This window comes from Podarcis gaigeae (assembly GCF_964106915.1).
Source record: "Podarcis gaigeae genome assembly, chromosome: 2".
In the NCBI taxonomy this organism is placed as follows: Eukaryota; Metazoa; Chordata; class Lepidosauria; order Squamata; family Lacertidae; genus Podarcis; species Podarcis gaigeae.
The window spans coordinates 120,197,687-120,217,412 of record NC_139679.1 but is presented as its reverse complement, the minus strand read 5'-3'; the positions used below and the strand labels follow the sequence as shown (position 1 = coordinate 120,217,412).

The 19,726-nt window shown below is 44.0% G+C and overlaps 1 protein-coding gene across 1 annotated transcript; it reads right to left on the bottom strand.

Moving 5' to 3' along the window:
- Positions 1-2,154: 2,154 nt before the first annotated feature.
- Positions 2,155-16,711, bottom strand: LOC310837532 (uncharacterized protein). Its single transcript, XM_083724248.1, has 3 exons — positions 16,623-16,711; positions 2,608-6,501; positions 2,155-2,306 (listed from the first exon to the last, which is right to left on the bottom strand). The coding sequence occupies exons 1-2, from the start codon at positions 16,657-16,659 to the stop codon at positions 4,799-4,801; spliced, it is 1,740 nt and encodes a 579-aa protein (XP_083580374.1). The 5' UTR covers positions 16,660-16,711; the 3' UTR covers positions 2,155-2,306; positions 2,608-4,798.
- Between the last annotated feature and the right edge of the window lie 3,015 nt (positions 16,712-19,726).

Sequence of the window (19,726 nt, the reverse complement as noted above, 5' to 3'; positions counted from 1 at the left end):
CCTCACAGGGTTGTTGGCGGGGATAAAAGGAACAGAGGAAGAACCATGTATTAAAGGGACCCCTGACATTAGGTCCAATCACAGACAACTCTGAGGTTGCGGCACTCATCTCGCTTTACTAGCTGAGGGAGCCGGCCTTTGTCCACAGGGAGCTTCCGGGTCATGTGGCCAGCACGACTAAGCCACTTCCGGCAAACCAGAGCAGTGCATGGAAACGCTGTTTACCTTCCCACTGGAGGGGTACCTATTTATCTACTTGCACTCTGGCCTGCTTTTGAACTGCTAGGTTGGCAGGAGCTGGGACTGAGCAACAGGAGCTCAACCCGTCACGGAGATTCGAACAGCATTGTCTCCTGGATGAGGTTGGCTTTCCTTTTGGGGTCTGGGGTTCAGCAGCTCTCTGCCAGGAATTCCTAGGAAGGGCTTGCGCCTTGTCAAGGGAAGGGCAAGCATTTTAGTGAACGACAGACATATGGGGGAACCAGAGGACAGTTTCTAAGAAGGCAGCAATGAAAGGGGCATGAGGAGAGATGTAAAATTTCCAGAAATTTTGAAGCCATGGGGGGGGGGACGTTTCCCTCCCTTATTTTTTTGGGGAAAGGGAATTTTTGAAAAATGGGGGGGGGGGAATTCAGTGTGGAGTAGTTTTACAAATTGCGTGAAACATAGTGTATCTAAAAGTATTAGGCTTGCAATAAAACAGGTAACCACCCCCCTTTCTCTCAAAAGCATCAAAAAAGCAAGAAACCACCAACATAAATAATAATCAAAATTGCCAACAGCAAATAAAGTTAAGGTCCACTTCAATATTTAAGCTCCATGGAAGGTCTACCCTTTGAGTAGTGCTTTAAAAGCAACAACAGAAGACACAACATATACATGCAGTTTATTCTATCTCACTTTCTCAACTACTGCTATCATTTTCCATTTCTTCTTCCTCTTCCTCTTTGTCATTTCCCCCATGGACTTCTAAAAAACGGCTTTGGGGGGAAACGGGGGGACAGACTGTCTCCCCCCCATTTTTCCGGTTTTTTCCCAGGCCTTCCCTTCTCTACTTGAGAACAGCTGGGGCAAAGCGTAAGGCAATTTTTTTGCATGCCAGGCCCAGAGGGAAGCCACATCCAGTTACTGAATAGTATGTTGCACTAAGGCTCAAATTCTGTTTGAAAGGAAAACGAGTCTGTGTGTTTTCTAAATGGAATTTGTTATTATATATTATAAACCGTATGGTGGTAAGAGAGCTTCTAAACAGTTTACAAAAATATACAACAGAACATTAAAATTATTGATAAAACACAGTTAAAAGCAGGTATTTAAGGGTATTCAAAAGATTATTAAAGTCAGCAGTGGTTAAAAGAAAGTAAATCGCATGCAGCTTCTACGTGTTCAGATGCCCTAACGAAAATGTTTTGAGCAGTTGCAGTGAGAGGACCTGCCTGGTGTCTGTCGGCAGGGAGCTCCAAAGAGGGGGTTCTGGAAGTCCTGGGGGGGGATGGAAAAAGGGGGGAGGACACGTTTTTCCCTCTTTCCCTCCAAAGTCATTTTTTTCCAGAAAAAAAATGAAAATAAGTGTGGAATATTCAAACTACAGTGGTGCCTCGCAAGACAAAAAGAATCCGTTCTGTGATTCTCTTCGTCTAGCGGTTTTTTCGTCTTGCGAAGCAAGCCCATTGACAGCTTAGCGGATTAGCGCTATTAGCGGTCTAGCGGCTTTAAGCGGATCAGCTGAGAAGTGGCTTATCAGGGGATCAGCTGTTAAGCGGCTTAGCGCTTTAGGAAAAGGGGGGGGAGCGGAAAAAACCCGCGGGAACTCGCAAGATTTTTTCGTCTTGCGAAGCAACCCCATAGGGAAATTCGTTTTGCGAAGCGCCTCCAAAATGGAAAACCCTTTCGTCTAGCGGGTTTTCCGTCTAGCGAGGCGTTCGTCTTGCGGGGCACCACTGTATATCAAACAATTTTTTTTTCAATTTTTCCAGGAAAAAAGGGCTTCAGGAAAAAACCTGTCCCCTCCCCCCATATTTCTAGGTTTTTTTCCAGGCCTTCCCATCGCTGGGCATGAGCAACAGGCATTCATTGGAGAATATGGATTAAGTTTGCTGGACTTTTACCTGCACTATCAGGTATTTCTGACCTCCACAGTCACTTACGGACTCATTGGTTTTTTTAAATAAAATGTTATTCATTTTTATTTTTCATTCATTACATACATCTCAAAGTCTTAACATTTACTATGTATTCCTTCCTCCCTCCCCTCCTAGGCTTCCCTAACTTCCTCTTCCGGTTTGTTACTCTTTTCACCCACCTTGCTGTTGGTTTCTGCTTCCTTCACTGTGCAGCGAAGTGCTTGTCACAAGACAGGTGTTTACATTCCACAGTCAGCGTACTGTTGGGTTTTCCCACGGGAAAGGGAGACTGGATGTGACGTACACTGGTTTCCTGTTTTTCTCAGTTCTCTCTGTGCTTCCGAGGATGCTTCTCTGCTCTCGCAGAGGCAGGATGCATTTCTGTAATCTATCAGCTTTGAAGTGTAAATAAAGTAATGTAAAGTATGTGGCACATACTCCTCATCCTTCCGCTGTGCACAGGAGCCGCCTGCAAACACAACACTTGCTACCTCCTAACAGAAAAAGTTATTAATAACATAACATCAAACCTAAATACATAAAAGTAAACACACCATATTTCTCTAGTAGTGAATAGTGTGAATGTTTATTTAAATCCTGCCATCAAGTCTATCTTTGTTTCTTTGTTTCTATAAATGGTTCCCATTGTTTTTCAAAGTCGCTGTTGTCCTTTTCTCTTAGTGTGTCTGTCATTTTTCCCAGTTCTACATCATCGTCATCATCATTTTTAATTTGTATACCGCCTTTCTATCTTACAATACTCAAGGCGGCTTACAAGCTGAAGAAACAAAAAAATGTACATCTTATAACAATCTAATGCAATACAAAAATGTGATAATAAAACATAACTTTAAAATAGGCAACCTCCATCCAAAAAGTAACATTCAACAATTAGAACAGTATAAAATAATAATATCATCATATAAAAGTTAAACAGAAATCCACTCAACAGTTACAATAATATCTAAACTGTAATCAATAAAACAATGGCAAGCCACAGTACATAAAACAATACAATACACATTGAGAAGCAGAGAGTGGGCCAAGGCAGGTGGAAAGAGGCCTTGCCTGGTGGAGTCTCTCCCCTCACAGTTCATCAACTTCTCCTGCCATTGTTCTTTACTTGGTATTTCTCCAGTCTTCCAATTTTGTGCAATCAACATTCTTGCTGCTGTAGTGGCATACATAAATAAAGTCCTCTTTCCTTTCCTTATGTCTTGGCCTAAAATACCTAGTAAGAAGGCTTCTGGTTTTTTTAGAAAAGTTATTTTCAACATTTTCTTCAATTCATTATATATCATTTCTCAATAGGCTTTTACCTTTTTACAATCCCACCACATATGATAAAACGTACCTTCTATTTCACATCTCCAACACTCTCTTTTCATTTTTATGCATTTGTTCCAGTTTAATCGGTGATAGATAGCATCTATACATCATTTTCATATAGGTCTCTCTCAATAGTTTACAATCTGTAAATTTCAAATTTACTTTCCACAATTTTACCCAATCTTCAAATTGTATCTTATGGCCCATTTAATCATTACCAATTTTACTTCTTCGTCTTTGTTTTCCCACTCCAAAAGAATGTTATATGCCTTTTAAAAATAATTTTGTACTTTCTTCTATCACTGCCTCTTTGGAATTTGGAAACCGACTATGAGATGCCTTTCTTATTGTCCTCTTTAAAGATATCCTTTAATTGTCTATGATGCAGCCATCTTTGAAGATGTTCTTTTATTTCGTCATATTCTTTCCATTGCCTCTATTCCGGCCACTGCCTGGATATTTCAGAGACATAAAACTGAAATCCCTGCTAGGCAGATGAAGGTGAAGAAACACACATCCTGGAACAGTGACCTATTAACACTCTAGACACAGGCTGGAAAATACTATATTGAAATATTCTATACTGTTCTAATGTCTCTCTCAACCAAAGGTGACACTTGAACTCAGAACGCAAGGGGAAGCGTGCGAAGAGGAAGGCATGCATGGCAAACCCCAGCCATTATCAACTCCCGCCTGGAAAGCTATGTCCCCACTGTGGAAGGATGTGTGGGTCCAGAATTGGCCTCCACAGTCACTTACGGACTCACTGTTAAGACTGTGTTCATGGAAGACAATTTTACTCTGCTACGCCAAAGAAGAATAATTTCTCTCTTGACTGCGTATTGAGGCTTATTATACAGTATATGTTTTTCAACAGCATTTGTTCATTAGAGCTATGATCTGAGGGGCTATACTCTCATTGCAAAGATACTTCATTTACATACGTCAACAGAATACCAGAGAATGCATTTGTGTCTATGAAAAATATCAGATCAATTCACACCAGATTAACAAATTTTGGGGATGGGAGAAATATTAAAGCACCGCTATATACAAGTGATGAATACATGGGAAATAACGCATGAGGAAAAAAAATAGAACATAGCTATGTAAATCTAACTCTGATCAGGAGAATAATCTGCAACACAGCCACTAAAAGGAATAAAAATTCTAATGGAAGCAAATTCTAATTCTGAATACAATCATTGTTTTACTCTCTGTAGGAGTTATTTGATATGATTAAATATCTTCACACACTCCAACCTTTCTGTTTCCCTTGTACAAGTTCTTTTCAGTTTAGTAAGGGAGTCCTTGTCACATAAGTTCTTTCTATAGGCCAAACATTTCTAAGATTTCCTCCCTGTATGAGTTCTTTGATGCGACTTAAGGTGGCTACTCTGACTGAAGCTCCTTCCACACTCCGAACATGTATATGGTTTCTCTCTTGTATGAGTTCGTTGATGCGACTTAAGGGAGTGACTGTGACTGAAGCTCCTTCCACACTCCGAACATGTATACGGTTTCTCTCCTGTATGAGTTCTTTCATGCGACTTAAGGGAGTGACTGTGACTGAAGCTCCTTCCACACTCCGAACATGTATACGGTTTCTCTCCTGTATGAGTTCTTTCATGCGACTTAAGGGAGCTACTGCACCTGAAGCTCCTTCCACACTCTGAACATGTATACGGTTTCTCTCTTGTATGAGTTTGTTGATGCGACTTAAGGGAGTGACTGTGACTGAAGCTCCTTCCACACTCCGAACATGTATATGGTTTCTCTCCTGTATGAGTTCTTTCATGCGACTTAAGGGAGTGACTGTGACTGAAGCTCCTTCCACACTCCGAACATGTATACGGTTTCTCTCCTGTATGAGTTCGATGATGCAATGTAAGGGACCTACCACGACTGAAGCTCTTGCCACACTCCAAACATTTATACGGTTTCTCTCCTGTGTGCAATCTTTGATGCAAGGTAAGGGTGCCATTCTGAATGAAGCTCTTTCCACACTCCAAACATGTATATCGTTTCTCTCCTGTATGAGTTCTTTCATGCGACTTAAGGGAGTGACTGAGACTGAAGCTCCTTCCACACTCCGAACATGTATACGGTTTCTCTCCTGTATGAGTTCTTTCATGCGACTTAAGGGAGTGACTGTGACTGAAGCTCCTTCCACACTCCGAACATGTATACGGTTTCTCTCCTGTATGAGTTCTTTCATGCGACTTAAGGGAGGTACTGCACCTGAAGCTCCTTCCACACTCCGAACATGTATACGGTTTCTCTCTTGTATGAGTTCGTTGATGCAACGTAAGGTGGCTACTCTGACTGAAGCTCCTTCCACACTCCGAACATGTATACGGTTTCTCTCCTGTATGAGTTCGTTGATGCTGTGTAAGTAAGCTACTCTGACTGAAGCTCTTGCCACACTCCAAACATTTATATGGTTTCTCTCCTGTGTGCAATCTTTGATGCAAGGTAAGGCTGCAACTGTAGCTGAAGCTCTTTCCACACTCCAAACATTTATATCGTTTCTCCCCTGTATGAATTCTTTCATGCGAGGAAAGGTAGTCGTTGCGACTGAAGCTCTTGCCACATTCCCAGCTTTTATAAGGTTTGTTGCCTTGATGAGTTTGTTGATGTGTAGTAAGCCCATTGCTGCGAGCGAAGCTCATTCCACACTCCAAACACGTATGCTGTTTCTCCCCTGTATGAGATCTTTGATGCGACTTAAGGTGGCCACTCTGACTGAAGCTCTTTCCACACTCTGAACATGTATACGGTCTCTCCCCTGTATGAGATCTATGATGCACAGTAAGGGCACTACTGTTACTGAAGCCCTTTCCACACTCCGAACATTCATGCTTTTTCTCCTCTCTGGGAATTTGGTTTTCACCACCCTGAGACATACAAGAGTCACCCTCCGGCTTCTGCTTTCGTCTCCCCTCTCGCCTGCTGCCTCCATCTTGAACCCTCAGATCCCTTTGCTCTTTGGATCCTTTCGGTGACATTTCTGATTGTTCCCCTTCTGCCAGCATCCCTTCAACATCTCCTGATGGAATAAAAAGGCAAACTGATGAAATGCTAAAGGAGTGTCTTCACCCCAATCATTCAGTCAGGACACCAAGATCCAGGTCCCAGGGCCTTGTGGCAGTTCCCTCACTGTGAGAAGGGAAGTTACAGGGAACGAGGCAGAGGGCCTTCTTGGTAGTGGTGCCCACCCTGTGGAATGCCCTCCTGTGAGATGTCAGATAAATAACTATGCAACCTTTAGAAGACATCTGAAGGCAGCCATGTAGAGGCAAGTTTTTAATGATTTATGCTTTATTGTGCTTTTATATTTGTTGGAAGCCAGCTAGAGTGGCTGAGGCAACCCAGTGAGATGTGTGGGGTACAAATCATGAAAGTATTAATATTAGTATTATTATTTATTGAGTTTATATACCTCCCTATACCCAGAAGTCTCAGCATGGTTCTCAGGAAAGATCACAGAATAAAAACAACAATCCAATAAAACCCCCTCCAAAAAAAAGTCACATTTGAAAAAGGATATAGGATGTCAAACATATCAACCAAAAGCCTGTTTAAAAAGGAACCTTTTTGCCTGGCATTTAAAGGTGTATAATGAAGGTGCCAGGAGAACATTCCTGGGGAAATGCATTCCACAGATGGGGAGCCACTGCAGAGAAGGCCCTGTTCTCGTGTTGCCACTCTCCGGATCTCTTGAGGAGGAGGCCCACGAAGGAGGGCCTCAGAATATGATCTCAGGGTTCGGGTAGGTTGTTTTTTTTTAAAAAAAAATATGTAGATAACCAGGAACCAAACTCAAACAGTGAAACCCCCCAGGCGGCCGATACATTGGGTGTACATAAACAATAAAAACATATTCAAATCAACCATATGTACAATTCTATATATATTAAACTCCACACTCCATAAGATTTTAACATTTAATCACCCCATATTGTTCAAACCTACCCAAATAATTCAATATCTTCTAAAACCAGTCCTCCTCTTTCTCACTGACCTTAAACCCTTTCATTTTATGTACCTTCACAGTTAGGTATTCTAAAAAGATAATATTATTCAATTCTCCCCTCCATTTGTTCACCCCTGGCTCTTCTCCATTTTTCCAATTATTCGCTCTAACCTGTCTAGCTGCAATTACCATCAATTTTACCCATTTACATTCCTCTTTTGTTTTTAACCCGGTGCTACCCAAGCTAATAAGAACCATTACCGTATTTTTCCTTATATAACACACAGATTTTTTCTCCCAAAAAGGAAGGGGAAATGTCTGTGCGTGTTATTGAGCGAATGTGTGGTCCCTGGAGCCAAATGGTGCGAGGGGAGGCAAAAAAAATCAGGCAAAAATCAAATCGCGCGTCTCCTAGAAGGGAAACCTGAAAAGAGGAAGTGGCTGCTTTCCGGCATTCTGCCTCAGGGTCTTACTGCCCACCCACCTCTGTTTCCTTGCTGTGTTTGCTCAAACGGAACGAAGAGCAGGGAAAGCCCCTCCCCTCCAAGCAAGCAGAAAGGAAAGCAGAGTGAAAACATGCAGGAGGGGGAGAGAGAGAGAGAGAGAGAGAGAGAGAGAGAGAGAGAGCGCGAGCGCTGGCTGGCTTGGGTGGGTAGGTGAGGGAAAACTTTTGCCTTCTTTTCCTTCCTCCCGTTTATACCCCTCTCCTGCATTCTTAGCCAGCTGCTTCTCTGCACACCCCTCTCCTGCTCCTTGTCCCTTCTGTGTTTTTCCTTCCCTCCCCACTTAAAATGTGGTTAAAAAGCATGGATCCACATGGATCCTCAGGATCTTTGCATTGGGTCGCCCAAATTCACCATCAGATCACATAGCATGTCCATGGCTACAGCCTGCCCCCCCAAAACCACGCACCCACTGTTGCCTGGGGCTGCAATGGTGCAAAAACGTGGTTAAAAAGCATGGATCTACATGGATCCTCAGGATCTTTGCATTGGGTCAGCCCAAATTCACCATCAGATCACATAGCATGTCCATGGCTACAGCCTGCCCCCCCAAAATCACACACCCACTGTTGCCTGGGGCTGCAATGGTGCAAAAACGTGGTTACAAAGCATGGATCCACAGGGATTCTCAGGATTTTTGCATTGGGTCACCCCAAATTCACCATCAGATCACATGTCTGTGGCCACAGCATGAAGCACAAAAATGATACATCCACTGTTTCATTCAGAATGTTTTTTCCCTTGTTTTCCTCCTCTAAAAACGATGTGCGTGTTATGGTCAGGTGCGTGTTATAGAGCGAAAAATACGGTAATTTAGTTATTTCCACACTTCTACCCACAATTCCCACAATTTCTATACCAATCTGTTTCCAAAACTTCTTAACTAATGGAGAATCCCACCACATATGACTGTGCATTCCCATCACTCCACATTTCCTCCAGCAATTCTTACTTCCACATTTTGTGATATGATACAACCTTACTGGTGTGTAATACCACTTTTGTACCAGCTTCAAACCCTGTTCCTGGATTATCCTAGAGGTCGCAACAAAGAGTGATTGCTGAAAAATTCTTTCCCAATCTTCATCTAAAATCTGTTCCTGGATATCTAACCTCCAATATTCTTTCAAACTTTCCTCTGGTGATTTCCCCATACAGTGGTGCCTCGCAAGACGAAATTAATTCGTTCCACAAGTCTTTTCGTCTTGCGAGTTTTTCGTCTTGCGAAGCACGGTTTCCCATAGGAATGCATTGAAAATCAATCAATGCGTTCCTATGGAAACCGCCTTCAGACCAGGTCCGGGGACAGTCTGTCCCCGGACCTCTTCTGAAGGCCGGCGGGGGGGGGGAGTCTTTGCTTCCCCCCGCCTGCCTTCCCGGGACAGCAGAGAATTCACCCGCTGTCCCGGGGCGATTTTAAAATGCTGGCAGGCGGCAGCGCTGCCCTCCCCCAGCATTTTAAAAGCCCCCGGGACAGCGGGTGAATTCATCCGCTGTCCCGGGGGCTTTTAAAATGCTGGGGGAGGGCAGCGCTGCCGCCTGCCAGCATTTTAAAATCGCCCCGGGACAGCGGGTGAATTCATCCGCTGTCCCGGGGGCTTTTAAAATGCTGGCGGGGGGCAGCGCTGCCGCCCGCCAGCATTTTAAAAACACCCCAGGACAGCGGGTGAATTCATCCGCTGTCCCGGGGGCTTTTAAAATGCTGGCGGGGGGCAGCGCTGCCGCCTGCCAGCATTTTAAAATCGCCCCGGGACAGCGGGTGAATTCATCCGCTGTCCCTGGGGCTTTTAAAATGCTGGCGGGGGGCAGCGCTGCCGCCTGCCAGCATTTTAAAATCGCCCCGGGACAGCGGTTCCCCGCTGTCCCCGGAGATTTCCCTATGGGCTTTCGTCCTGCGAAGCAAGCCCATAGGGAAATTCGTTTAGCGAAGCGCCTCAAAAAACGGAAAACCCTTTCGTCTAGCGGGTTTTTCGTCTTGCGAGGCATTCGTCTTGCGGGGCACCACTGTATTTAATAACACGTTATACAATTTTGAAACTATTTTGGCCCTATCTAACCTATATTCTTTCACTAATTCTTCGAAGGGTGTAATAATTCTTTTACCACATTCTTTAACTTCTTCTTACTTCAACAGGGAGGAAAGTTGTAACCAATTAATTTTGTTCCAAATTCCACTTTCCTCTTCCATCGTACCTTCTATTTCCCAACTTTTCTCTATATCCTGAATTGAGATCTCCTTTAATTTATCCCCTACCTCTTTCAGGATGAGCTCCCGTAACGGGCCCATTTTATCATAATACCACATTTTGGTAAGGGGAGAAAGGTCAGGAAAAAGCTTCCTTCTCCACTTCTCCCATACCCAAATGTACCCCGTAAATGTTGATATTTTTTCTACTTCCTTTTTCCTTTTCCTCCTATCGAATATTCTTATTTTCCCTCCAACCAAATCATAAGATGTCTCAATTGGCAAGCTTCATAATATAAAACCAAATTGGGAATCCCCCATCCTCCATCTTGGGTTCTATGATACCTATATCTGCCGGCCATCCTTGGTTTCTTGAATGCAAAAACAAACCTATCGCTTTTCCCTTGCCACCCCTTCAAAATCCATTCCAGTATGTGCCAGGGTAATACATAAAAAAGACAGGTTAATCTGGTTAACAAAATCATTTAACTAAGGCAATTCTTGTACTAATTGATTCCTTCCTTTTCTCCCATATTCTCAACTTCGACTGAATACCGCTCCAAATTTCTTTATAATTTTCCCCTTCATTTTTGGAGGGGGAAAAGTGCGTCCTATAGAGCAAAAAATACGGTAATTCGTTCCGGAGGTCCGTTCTTAACCTGAAACTGTTCCTAACCTGAAGCACCACTTTAGCTAATGGGGCCTCCTGCTGCTGCTGCGCTGCGGGAACACCATTTCTGTTCTCATCCTGAAGCAAAGTTCTTAACCTGAGGTACTATTTCTGGGTTAGCGGAGTCTATAACCTGAAGCGTATGTAACCTGAAGTGTATTTAACCCGAGGTACCACTGTGCCCAATAATTCAGAGACTTCTAATTGAGTTTTATGTTCCACATTAAACACATCATTGGTGATTTAGAAAAACTAACTTTTAACCCTGATACTTTTGAAAATCCTTGCAAAATTCTTTTTAATGGCCCCATTGGGGTCTCTAGGTCCTTGACCATCATCATCATCATATCATCTGCATACATTGTCATTAACTCCCCCTCTGCTCTCCTTTCCCCCGGGATTTCAAATCCTTTAATCTCATTATTCTTTTTGAGTTTAATTGCTAATGGTTCCAATGCTAAGATAATGAGCAAGGGAGAAAGTGGGCATCCTTGCTTTGTACCACTTAGCACCTAGGCGTACCCCCCTGCCGACCCACCAATTCCTACCATTGCTTTGGACTCTGTATATATTGCTTCTATCACGTTTTGAAATTTCACTCCAAATTTATATTTTTACAGTATCTTTTTCAAATAATCCCAATCTACCGAATCAAATGCTTTATATATATCCAATGGCATGAGAGTAAGAGGCAGGTCCTCATTTTTCGCTAAATACACCATACCCATCACCTTCCTAACTGCCTCCACCAAATACGTCTGAGGCATAAACCCAAACTGCTCTTTCCCCACCAATTGTACAATATAGTTTCTATAATACATATTTGTAATCAATATTGGCCTATAAGAGTCCGGCAGAGTTTGATCTTTCCGGGTTTGGGAATTAATATCAACCTTGGCTCCAACCAGAAGGTGGAGTTGAAGCTCCATTCAACATTCCTTGGTACAGTACAGTCATAGGTGGCACCAATATACCCTTAAAATGCTTATAATACACCACACTGCACCCATCCAATCCTGGTGCCAATTGCACATTCATAGAGTCGATTGCTAATCTAACTTCCTCCTCTGTTATATCCTTATCCAATTCCCTTCTATTTTCTTCTTGTAATTCTGGGAGCTCCAATCCTTCACAAAATTGATCCACCTCTTCGTCCTTAATTCCTTTATTTGCATACAATCTATTATAAAATCCTAAAAAGGTCTCCAATATCTTATTAGGGTCTGTTTCCAATCCCCCTTTACCATCTCTAATAGCTCTAATATTTTTCCTTTCCTGATAATTCCTAATTTTATTTGCCAATATTTTCCCTCCTTTCCCTTCAAATTCATAATATTTGTGTCTACTATACCATAACTTTAAAGTGGTTCTATTTATATCCAAAACTTTCAACTCTTCTCTCTTTTGATCTATTTTTTCCCTATCCTTCTTTTGCTTAGACATCCTAAATTTCTCCTCCAATAACCTAACTACTTCTTCTACCTCCTTAATCCTTCTATCTTTCCCTTTTTTAACATTGACAAACTCTGAATACATTCTCCCCTAATGACTGCCTTCACTGCTTCCCATTTTGTTGCTAATGGGATTTCTGGGTCTAGAGTCTCCTCAAAATACCTTTCTACCGCAATTTATATCTTAACTTACTCTGCTCATCAGCTACCAACCAAGGGTAAGACTTATTAATGTGACCTATTTGAAGGAAAGAAGATATGGGGGCAGGGTCAGTGATCTTAATCATTCCAATATCTATTCCCTTCACCCATTTCCTAGCCTCTTGTGATATTAAAATACCATCCAGTCTTGAGAATGTTCCATGTGGGTTAGCATAAAATGAATATGAGTAATCCTTGGGGAACAACTCCATCCACAGTTCCAATAATCCAAACCTCCCACATAATTTTTTAAACTTCATACCCTTTTCCTTTTTGGAATTATTTCCCCCCTGTAGATTAACATTAAAGTCCCCCCCCCCCAACTACTTTTGTATAAGGCGAGAATTTCTCAAGCTTCTGTAAACACCTATAGAGAAAATCCAGCTGCTGCTTCTTAGCTCACCACAGGCTCACCCTCCAAGCAACCTTGGACAAAAACAAACCTTCCATTCTTATCTCTTAACACCTTATTCTCCACAAAGTCAACATTTGATTTAATTACTATTCCCACCCCTCTACTTTTCAAAGTTCCAGAAGCCATAAATTTTTTCCCTTTTACAAAGCCAGGGAAATTAACCTCCCTCTTCCCACCCCTCCACAATATGTTTCTTGCAAAAAAACAACATCATCAAATGTACTTCCCAGTCCTCACTGGCTTCACCTGATTAACCAAACCTCTAACATTAAGAGCTTTACACACAATATTCACATTCTTTATCACGTCTTGCCCAACCATCTCACTTCTCCTTTTCCCTCCTTTTGTACCATACCCGCTTGGAGGTAAACCCAACCCCAACCACCATCCCAACTAACCCTACTGTGAGAGCCCTACCCTTTCACCCCCACAAAAAAGTCCAGGAAAAAGAAACAAGAGAATAACTGTGTGCCGCCAAACTGTGTTCATACGCAAAACTTAGGTTCATAAGGATAGAAGTATTGTGGTCCTGAGCCATTTAAGGCTTTATAGGTCAAAATTTGCACTTTGAATTGGACCCAGTAACTAACTGGCAGCCACTGCAGTCAGACCAGGATGGGTGTAATATCCTCAAACCGCCTTGCTCCAGTGAGCAACCTGGCCAGTAAATTCTGCACTCGATGAATTTTCCAAATTGTCTTCAGAGCCAGCCCTACGTATAACGCATATCTATATCTAACCTTGAAGTTCCCAGAGTATAGACAACGGTAGATAGGCTATCCCTGTCCAGAAAGGGGTGTAGCTGGGCCACCAGCCTAAGCTGACGTGATGGAGGCACTCCAGGCCATCTGAGCCTCGAGCAACAGCAAAGGATCCAGGATTACCCCCAAGCAACAAACCTGCTCCTCCAGAGGAAGTGTAACCCCATCAAGAGCAGGCGACCTTCCAGCCATTTGCTCTAGGGAACCACCCACTAACTGAGCCTTATCTGGATTGAGCTTCAATTTGTTGGCCCTCATCCAGTCCACTACCCAGGCAAGACACTGGTCCAGCACTTCCATTGCCTCATCTTCGGACAGAAAGGAGAAACAGAGCTCAGTGTCATCAGCATACTGCTGGCAACGTACTCCAAACCTCTGGATAACCCCTCCCAGCGATTTCATGTAGATGTTAAACAACAAGGGGGATTGGATTGGGCCCTGCGGAACCCCACATTGAAACTTCCATGGGGCTGAAATGCATTCCCCAAGTAACACCCTCTGGGAACGACTATCCAAGTAGGACTGGAACCACCGCAAAGCAGGGCCACCCAACCCCAGTTCAGAGAGTCGCTCCAGAAGGATACCATGGTGGATGGTATCAAAAGCCCCTGAGAGGTGGAGAACAATGAACAGGGACACATTTCCCTTGTCTCTCTCTCGACGGAGGTCATCATAGAGGGCCACCAAAGCAGTTTCCGTGCCAAAAACAGGCCTAAACCCTGATCGAAATGGATCCAGAAAATCAGTTTCTTCCAAAAGCACCTGGATCTGGTCTGCGACCACTCGCTCCAGAACCTTGCCCAGGAAAGGGAGATCAACAACTGGCTGGTAGTTAGGCTTTCTGAATTCAGAGAAGGTTTCTTAAGGAGTGGTTTTACCTCTGCCTCCTTCAAACACGCAGGGACAACCGCCTCTTGTAAAGAGGCACTGATCATCTCCCTGGCCCAGCCAGCTGTTCCCTCCCTGCTGGATTTTATCAGCCAAGAGGGGAAAGGGTCTAGAGTGCAAATGGTCACCCTGCATTGTAGCAAGCAATTTCAAGAACAGAATGCTTTGTTGTTCTACCACCTCCTTTGTAGCAAGCAATTTTAAGAACAGAATGCTTTGTTGTTCTACCACCTCCTTTGGGCCAGCCTGTAAAAGGCCCTGTACAACCCAAAAAAGTTCTGCCGGACGACATAATGAGGATACAATGGAGGCACAAAACTATGCTTTCTTTGCTGCCTTCACTGCCACTAGCTAGGTTTGATAATGACCCCTTACCAGTGTTTGGTTGCATTCATTCAGATCTTTCACCCACTTGTGCTCAGTCTCCCAGCTTGGAGTGTACCAGGGGGCCAATCGGCTCCACAAAGTGGGAGAGGATACTCAGGGATATTCATATTATTAGTAGTAGTATTCTCATTATTAGCCCGTCTGTATAAGGCCTCAGCCATACTTAGACTTTTAATGTGGACTTGAAGTTGCTTGTTTCTCCTTTTTTAAAAAAACCTCTTCTGCCCAGAACTGCTCTTGCAGAAATTGCTGTTTAACTGAAACACAAGTAATTTAAAATGTGTGTACTTTTATCCTGTGAACCATCCTGAGGCCTGTGGGTATAGGGAGGTATATAAATGTAACAAATTATAGTAAAATCAGGCCGGATAAAAATGATTACAAGTTCCAGGGGGAGCCTCTGCAGAAGGTTTTCCAATGCTTAAGGGTTTGCCTTGACCCCAAGCCCTATGCGGAGCCCATGAAGGTCCCCCACCTGCCAGAGTTGGCCTGCAGGAAGGAGAAAGATCTGCCCCTCCATTGGGAAAAGATGTCCTACTCCCATACAAAGGGGGGAAGACCTAGAAATGAAAATTTTTAGCGGAATTAGCTGAATTATATAAAGAATGCATTAATTATGGGAAATGTAAATATAATATATACTCAGCCCATTTGGCTGAGTTTCCCCATGACATCTGATGGGAGGGTGTTTCACAGGGAGGGCACCCCTAATAAGAAAGCCCTCTGCCTGGTTCCCTGCAACCTCACTTCTCGCAAGGAGGGAACCGCTGGATCTCAGTGTCCGGGCTGAACGATGGGGGTGGAGACGCTCCTTCAAGTATACAGGACCGAGGCCATGTAGGCCTTTAATGGTCAGCACCAACACTTTGAATTGTCTCAGGACCAGTGTTATGTGTGATCTCTCAGGACCAGTGTTATGTGGTCCCGGCGGCCACTCCCAGTCACCAGTCTAGCTGCTGCATTCCGGATTAGTTGCAGTTTCCGGGTCACCTTCAAAGGTAGCCCCACATAGAGAGCATTGCAGTAGTCCAAGCGGGAGATAACCACAGCAGGCACCACTCTGGCGAGACAGTTAGCAGGCAAGTAGGGTCTCAGCCTGCGTACCAGATGGAGCTGGTAGACAGCTGCCCTGGACACAGAATTGACCTGCGCCTCCATGGACAGCTGTCAGTCCAAAAATGACTCCCAGGCTGCGCACCTGGTCCTTCAGGGGTAAAATTACCCCATTCAGGACCAGGGAGTCCCCCACGCCAACCTGCCCCCTCAAAACAGTACTTGTGTCTTGTCAGGATTCAACCTCAATCTGTTAGCCGCCATCCAGCCTTGCCCGCCTTCACTGGTTCCCATTTGAAAGAGAGGCAGAGCTGGGTCTCATCCGCATGTTGATGGACACCCAGTCCAACCCCCCTGATGATCTCTCCCAGCGGCTGCATGCAGATGTTAAAAAGCGGGGGTATTATGGGAAACATATGGGAAATACCCTTTGCAAAAGCGTGTGCATTAGGCGAGATCTGCACCCACCAAAATGCCGACCAAGTTTCAAGAGCTCTATTTAAAAATAATAAGATGTGAAAATCTGGACAAATTGATGACTAGAAAAAGTAGACAAAGGAAAAGAACTTACATTGAAAGGGTTTGCCTAATGGGGTTTTTTTCATCCCTCCCCACACTCCCCCCAGCTGCACCCCCCCCCCGTCTCTCCCCCTTTATAATACATAATGCATACGACCCACCTCCAGCGCCTCCGCGAGGAAGGACAGCCGCCGCCATGACAGGTATCTCTCCCCCCCCCCCCGAAGCGGGACAGGAAGCGGAAGCTGCTATTCTCCCGGCAGCCTTTTCCCCTCCGCTCTAGGAATCTCAGCTCCGTCGCCGCTGCTCTTAACCGTTTCAGAGCCGAGCGGCAGGAGCCTCTGGGCTTCTCCGGGCAAAGAGCGAGGAGAGGCGCTGGTCTCGCCTCCGGAAAGCCCCGCTGGATCAGCTGCACGGGAGCCCCAAAACGTTTTCTAAACTATTATTATAATTATTTTCAGTTTTCAAAATAACGCTTTTCCTTTTGGTACACAGATATCCAATCCGAATTTGCAATAACTGACTCCCCCCCCCCCGTTTCCATTCCCCCTTTTTATTCTCCCTGCATATAATTACTATATATTTCCTCAATTAATTTCAACTTCATTCCCCTCTCCTAATTCTATTTTTAGTTCATCAATGTTACATCAAACCTGCTAATGTTTTGACGTTTTTACAGTGCTCTCTAAAATAGTCTATAAGGCTTTCCCATTCTAGATTGGATTTTTTCTCATCTTGGTGCCTGATCTTTAGGGTACGTTTAGCCATTTCGGCAGAGTCCATCATCTTTCCATTCTTCTTTCATTGGCACCTTGTCTTCTTTCCACATTTTCCTATGTGGTGGACGTGTAAAAAAGTAAAGGGCTTCTGGGAAATTTTTAAAAATTCTTAAAATTACGTTTGTTAAAAAAACCCAGAGGCTTTTTTACTAGGTGTAATAGGAGAAAAAATGCCAAGGAAGCAAAAGAGACTGTTTATTTATGTGATTACAGCGGCCAGAGGCTACTATCCCAGACGTGGTGGAAAGAAGTAAAGGTCCCAAAGAAAGAAGAATGGATAACTAAGATGATTGACTATGCCGAAATGGCTAAACTTACCGATCAAATGAGAAAAAATTCAATCAAGAATGGGGAAACTTTATAGACTATTTTAGAGAACATGAGTTTTGTTGATCTCAATGGTCACCTAGTCCAACCCCTTATGTGTATATATGATAAATATGTGGGGCTGGTAGTTTCCTCCTCTCCGCTGAGATGTAGAGGCAATACTGAGCCACCCACCTGGAAGGCTTAAAAAAGAGGATTGTATAAATTCAGGACTAGGCTGTCGGTGGCTACAAACCCTGATGTCTATGTTGTATTTATTTATTTATTTTTACAGTGGTACCTCAGGTTACAAATGCTCCGCTAACCCATAAATAGTACCTCAGGTTAAGAACTTTGCTTCAGGATGAGAACAGAAATCGTGTGGTGGCAGCAGGAGGCCCCATTTGCTAAAGTGGTACCTCAGGTTAAGAACAGTTTCAGGTTAAGAATGGACCTCCAGAACGAATTAAGTTCTTAACCTGAGGTACCATTGTATTATCTACAGATAATGTCTGGCCGAGGGTACCGGCGTACAGCTTCCGGGTTATGTGGCCAGCATGATCAAGCCGTTTCCTGCGAACCAGAGCAGCGCATGGAAACGCCGTTTACCTTCCCGCCGCAGCGGTACCTATTTATGTACTTGCACTTTGATGTGCTTTCGAACTGTTAGGTTGGCAGGAGCAGGGACCGAGCAACGGGAGCTCACCCTGTCACCGGGATTCGAACCACCAACCTTCTGATCGGCAACTCCTAGGCTCTGTGGTTTAACCCACAGCGCCACCCGCGTCCCATTTTATAGGTTAGGGTAAGGCAATTGGTTTTTTATGAGGGTTGTTTTGATTTTTATTATGTATTTTGTGGTTTTATATCCTGATTTTATTCTGAGACCCCTGGGTATAGGGCGGTATATAACAAAGATGGGAATCAGAAAAATTTGGGAGCCACTGTGTTAAAAGGGGAGGGGGTCACAGATTGCATTTCAACTTTCCTGCGTTATTTATGTTCCTACCTTGTGAATGGGCTGGGCGAGGGGTGGGTGGGTATATGGGCAGCTTCCATAGAGTTGTTGAGTTGGAAGGGACCCCAAAGGTCCTCTAGTCCAACGCCCTGCAATAGAGGAATCTCAGCTAAAGAATCCCTGACATGTGGCCATCCAACCTCTGCTTGAAAACCTCCAAGGAAGGGGAGACCATTCACTGTCAAACACAGATTCTTGTAAGCAATCACATTGTGATGGAACTGTACCTGAGCCAGGTGGCACTAATAGTGAGGAAAGGATCTGTAACACCCAAGACCTTTGGGGAAAGCCTGCAGAGTTCAGGCAAGCAGAGAGGAAGGAAAAGCATAATTTCCTCTCTCACTGCATTTAATCCGCAGAGGACCAAAATCTCTTCTGCCTGGGGAATCCCAAAACTGAATTTATATGCTTTTACCTAAGATGAAGCACCTGGTGGGAACAGTGGGACTGACTCTTGAGAAAACCTGCATGGGGGGAGGGGGGTTGTAAATGGCTTCTTAGGGATTGCATACTTTTTGGGGGGCTGTTTCATCTTTTGTAGGCTTTACCTGCAGCTGTACATATATGTTTGGGATTTTTTAAATCCACAGTTCAGGAAAAATAAAACAATGACATTATCAGTAAATAAAAATTAAAATGACTATTTTCTTATTAAAAATAATTAAAATAAATGGTAAACATGGATTGAAACACAGTGAAAGTGACTGCCTCGTATCAATAGGTAACGAGTTCGAAAGTTGGATACAGATATTCTTCAATTTTTTCACTGCCCTGTTGGGCAAATCCGGTACATCGTATTTCCAAAATCAATTTCCTAACAAGAAGCACAGAGAAACAGATCCCCACAACGAACCAAGGTTTCCTGGCTTAGATACAGGCTTTCCTGTGGACTTCAGCAGCAAACCCGGCCTTAAGGATTTGCTTGCCTTCTTCTCTGGTGGAAAATGGGCAACCTTTGGCAAAAGAAGTGGCAGAGCAGGAAACAGACACATTGGGGTCTGGGCAGGCTCTCTGCCAGTGGCGAACAATGGCTTGTGCAAGCCTTATAGCGAATGACACACATGGGGGGGAGTAGGGCTAGGGGACACCAGTGGGCAGCTTCTGACAAGGCAACACAAAGAGTGGCATGAGCAGATCCCATGGCTGCAAGGAAGCAGAAACA